The 4,670-nt window shown below is 38.9% G+C and overlaps 1 protein-coding gene across 1 annotated transcript; it reads right to left on the bottom strand.

Annotated features, from left to right (window-relative positions):
- Positions 1 to 1,939: 1,939 nt before the first annotated feature.
- LOC129053146 (large ribosomal subunit protein eL6-like) lies at positions 1,940 to 3,714 on the bottom strand. The gene has a single exon (XM_054545310.2). It carries the CDS (start codon positions 3,605 to 3,607, stop codon positions 3,164 to 3,166), a length of 444 nt encoding a protein of 147 aa, XP_054401285.1. The 5' UTR covers positions 3,608 to 3,714; the 3' UTR covers positions 1,940 to 3,163.
- Positions 3,715 to 4,670: the final 956 nt, after the last annotated feature.

Here is a 4,670-nt window from a genome sequence, read left to right as displayed (position 1 = left end):
ACCTCGGGTGATCCACCTGCCTCGGCCTCCCAGAGTGCTGGGATGACAGGCGTGAGCCACCGCTCCCCAGCCTGTCCTCTGTTAATAAACGTGCTTTTGCTTTGCACTGTGTGGACTGGCCTTGAATTGTTTCTTGCACGAGATCCAGGAACCTCTCTTGGGGTCTGGACCAGGACCCCTCCTTTCCTGTCACAAAACCAGGCACACGAGTCCCTGAAACTGTAGCAGGACGAGTCGCAGACAAAACTCCTCAGACACCGGATTAAGGAAGGAAGAGGTCTTTTATTCGGCCGGGAGTGTCGGCAGACTCGCATCTTAAGAGCCGAGCTCCCCGAAAAAGAAATTCCTAGCCCTGTTAAGGGCTTACAACTCTAAGGGGTCCACGTGAAAGGGTCATAATAGATCAAGTAAGCGTGAGGAACGTGACTGGGGGCTACATGCATCAGCTCACAGAACAAAAAGTTTTACAGTGCTTTCTCATACAATGTCTGGAATTTACAGATAACACCAGTAGTTTTGGTCAGGGGTTAATATTATTATTATTATTATTTTAACCACCAGGTCCAGGTGGTTAAAATAAAATAATATTTTATTATTATTAAATTATTTTAATTAATAATAAATTTAATATTTATTATTAAAATAATAAGTTTAATATTTAATACTTAAATATTAAATTTATTTAATATTTAAATTTTATAGTAAATTTAATATTTAAATTTTATAATACATTTAATATTTACATTTTATAATAAATTCAATATTTAAATATTAAATAAATTTAATATTTAAATTTTATAATAAATTTAAATTATTATTTTAATAATAATAAAATATAGATATTATATTATGATATATTAAATATAATAAATATATTTAATGTATTATAATATTATAATATAATATATCATATAAATATAATATATTATATAAATATCATATAAATATATCATATAAATATAATATATTATATTATTTTATATATTATATTATTTATATATTATTATTATATTATAATAATACATATTATATTTATTATAATATAATATATTATATTTATTATAATATAATATATTATATTATATAATATATTATATTTATTATAATATAATATATTATTATATTTATTATAATATAATATATTATTATATTTATTATAACATATATTAATTATAATATCTATAATATTTATATTAAATATCTATAATATTTATATTAAATTATAGATAATATAGATATTATTATATAATAATAAAATATTATAAAAATATTATAAATAAAAAAGTCATCTGGCTATTTATCTTACCTCTGTTTCTTTCCAACTTTTTGCTTTCTCCCTTTTGTCCTGTCTTATAAACTAGGGAAAAGGGGAGGTTGGGGAGAAGCTGGGAAGGGCAACAGGGGAAGTGGTGGTCTCGTTTCATAAAACCAGGCACATGAGTCCCTGGTCCCTGGTAAGACAAGGTGTGATGAGGAAGTGGCTTAATTGGGAAGAGGTTTTCTTATCTGTCCTTCTCACTGGCTTTCGTTTCAGAAATCTTTGTGACAAAGCCCCATGTTTTGAGGCGGTGTGTTCTGCAGCCTTTGCAGGGCAAAGGAAAGCCGGTGAGAAGGACAGATGAGGAAAACTCTTCCCGATTAAGCTGCTTTGATTCCAAGGAAGTTCCTGCTACGGAACCTGCTGCTTGTTCCAGGGATATTCCTTTTTTTTTTTTTTTTTTTTTTGGTAGTCAGCTATTTAATGAGGTTTTTAAGACATTTAGAACACCAATTTGTGAGGATAAATTCCATTCGTCAGGGCAAACACAGATCCCAGGTAGCCCTGGAGCTGAGGAATAGCTTTGATTTTTGGTAAAATCTGTGCGTCCACAGCTTTCTGATCAATCTTGCGCTGCTCTGTAATCTCATATTTCTCTTTTCCTGTTGATGATGTCACCTTCCTGGTGTCTGGGCTTCCGCAGCTTCTTCTTGAAGTAAGCATCAGTAAGATGTTTTGGGATTTTTACATTGCTGATATCAATTTTGATTGATGTGGCAATGACAAATTTCTGGTGCATTCTTCGTAGAGGGACTCGATTGAGGACCAGAGGTCCTGTCACAAGTAACAAGCCACTAGCCAGCTGCTTCAGACAAATTTCTGGTGCATTCTTTGTAGAGGGACTCGATTGAGGACCAGAGGTCCAGTCACAAGTAACAAGCCACTAACCAGCTGCTTCAGGAAAACCATCACCTTCCTGGTGTCTGGGCTTCCACAGTTTCTTCTTCTTGAAGTAAGCATCAGTAAGATGTTTTGGGATTTTTACATCGCTGATATCAATTTTGGTTGATGTGGCAATGACAAATTTCTGGTGCGTTCTTCATAGAGGGACTCGATTGAGGACAGAGGTCTAGTCACAAGTAACAAGCCACTAGCCAGCTGCTTCAGGAAAACCATCACCTTCCTGGTGTCTGAGCTTCCACAGTTTCTTCTTCTTGAAGTAAGCATCAGTAAGATGTTTTTGGATTTTTACATCGCTGATATCGATTTTGGTGGAGGTGGCAATGACAAATTTCTGGTGTGTTCTGCTGGCTTGCCATTTTCTCACGTGCTGACTGAAGGGTTTGTTGCCGTGGCTCAACAGCTTTCGAGGCACATCTTCAGTAGGATTGTTGTACCCAGGCGAGTTAGTGAAAACGCCACACTTTGAGCCGAGTTAAGAGTCCTTTATTAAGCCGGCGGCCAAACAGACGGCTAACGCTCAAAATTCTCTCGGCCACGAGGAAGGGGCTCGATTAACTTTTATACGTAGGTTTAGGAAGGGGAGGGAGACTCAAATGTAATAATTCTACAGAAGTAAAAACATGGAAGAATCAAAAAAATCAAAATGGTTACAGAGTGATAAACAACTTAAAAGACAAATGGTGACAAGAAGAGCAACGGTACCAGGTGCAAGGTTCTAAATCTTTCATTATAATTAGATATAGGGTCTATGCCAGACACGAACTCAAGGTTTTATGTTGTTATGTCTTGGAGGAAAATTTCTGGGAACTTCATACATTCTTGGTACTTGTATCTTATCAGTTAATTGGGTTCCTTTGAAATGCTGAGGATCTGTTTACCCAGTTCAACTCCTTACGAAAGGCGGTTGGGTGAGGAGCCCTTAGTGTCTTATAAATTAAGGGGTCAATTGGAGTCTGTCCGGCTTTCCCAGCTAGATAGAGTCTTATTTACAGGAGAAGCAAGGCTAGGTGATTCAAGAACGAGGTTAGGCATTTCAGGATAATATCTAGGCATTTTGTGAAGTTTAACCACGTGAGTACTGCCGTTCTTGTCACCGCCAACTGGTTTTGTAACAGTTGCAAGAACCTTCTCCTTCTTTTTCTTTTCAACCTTGGATTTAGCGGCTGAGTACTTCCTCCTGTACACGGCGTTTCCGGAATACACGGCACATAGGGAATACCTGCCAATTCCTCTGACAAGGACAGGGCTGTGGCTGCCATGGGGCTTCCCGTTCTTGGGCCTTTTAGCCAAGAGGTGACCCTTTCTCACCTTGCCACCAGCATCAGCCTTCTTGGCTTCTGGTTTCTTCTCTTTAGTGTCTGCCTTCCCAACTTTTTCACCTGCCATCTTGCCAGATGGGAAAGAGAGTATCCAGGGATATTCTTAAGGAAGGAGACCAGTACTCCTCCTGCTGCCCTTGTCCCCTCACCTTGCCTAGTTCGCAAGACAGGAGGAGAGAAAAAGCAAGAAGTTGGGAAAAAAAAACAAAAGTAATGTTGCAGGACGAGCTGCAGACAAGACCTCTCAGACACCGAGTTGTAGAAGGAAGAGGTTTATTCAGCTGGGAGCATCAGCAAGCTACTGCCTTAAAATCCCAGGTCTCCGAATGCACAATATCTGTCCCTTTTAAGGGCTCACAACACCCACAGACAAAACCTCTCAGACACCAAGTTGTAGAAGGAAGAGCTTTATTCAGCTGGGAGCATCGGAAAGCTACTGCCTTAAAATCCAAGCTCTCCGAATGCACAATATCTGTCCCTTTTAAGGGCTCACAACACCCACAGACAAAACCTCTCAGACACCAAGTTGTAGAAGGAAGAGGTTTATTCAGCTGGGAGCATCACCAAGCTACTGCCTTAAAATCCCAGCTCTCTGATTGCACAATATCTGTCCCTTTTAAGGGCTCACAACACCCACAGACAAAACCTCTCAGACACCAAGTTGTAGAAGGAAGAGCTTTATTCAGCTGGGAGCATTGGCAAGCTACTGCCTTAAAATCTGAGCTCTCCGAATGCACAATTTCTTTCCTTTTTAAGGGCTCACAACACTAAAGATTTCACACGAAAGGGTCGTGATTGATTTGAGCAAGCAGTGGGTACGTGACAGGGGCTGCATGCACCGGTGGTCAGAGAGAAACAGAACAGGGCAGGGAGTTTCACAGTGTTCTTCTATACAATGTCTGGAATCTATGAATAACATCGGTTTCTAAGTCATGAGTTGATTTTTAACTACTGGGTTTAGGCTAGGCAGGTGTAGGCCTGGTTTCCAGCCTGGCACCAGGCTGTCTGCCTTTGGTTTTACTTCCTTGTTGTTTTCTTAAAACAGGTACTGAGTATAAAACAATATAAAACAATATGAGATGGTCTCTCTCTTCCCTCAGTGAAGGGGTAGCCTGCCCCTCCACACCTGT

The sequence above is a fragment of the Pongo abelii genome, chromosome Y (assembly GCF_028885655.2).
Source record: "Pongo abelii isolate AG06213 chromosome Y, NHGRI_mPonAbe1-v2.0_pri, whole genome shotgun sequence".
Classification (NCBI taxonomy): domain Eukaryota; kingdom Metazoa; phylum Chordata; class Mammalia; order Primates; family Hominidae; genus Pongo; species Pongo abelii.
This window is presented reverse-complemented; position numbering and strand designations above follow the sequence as displayed.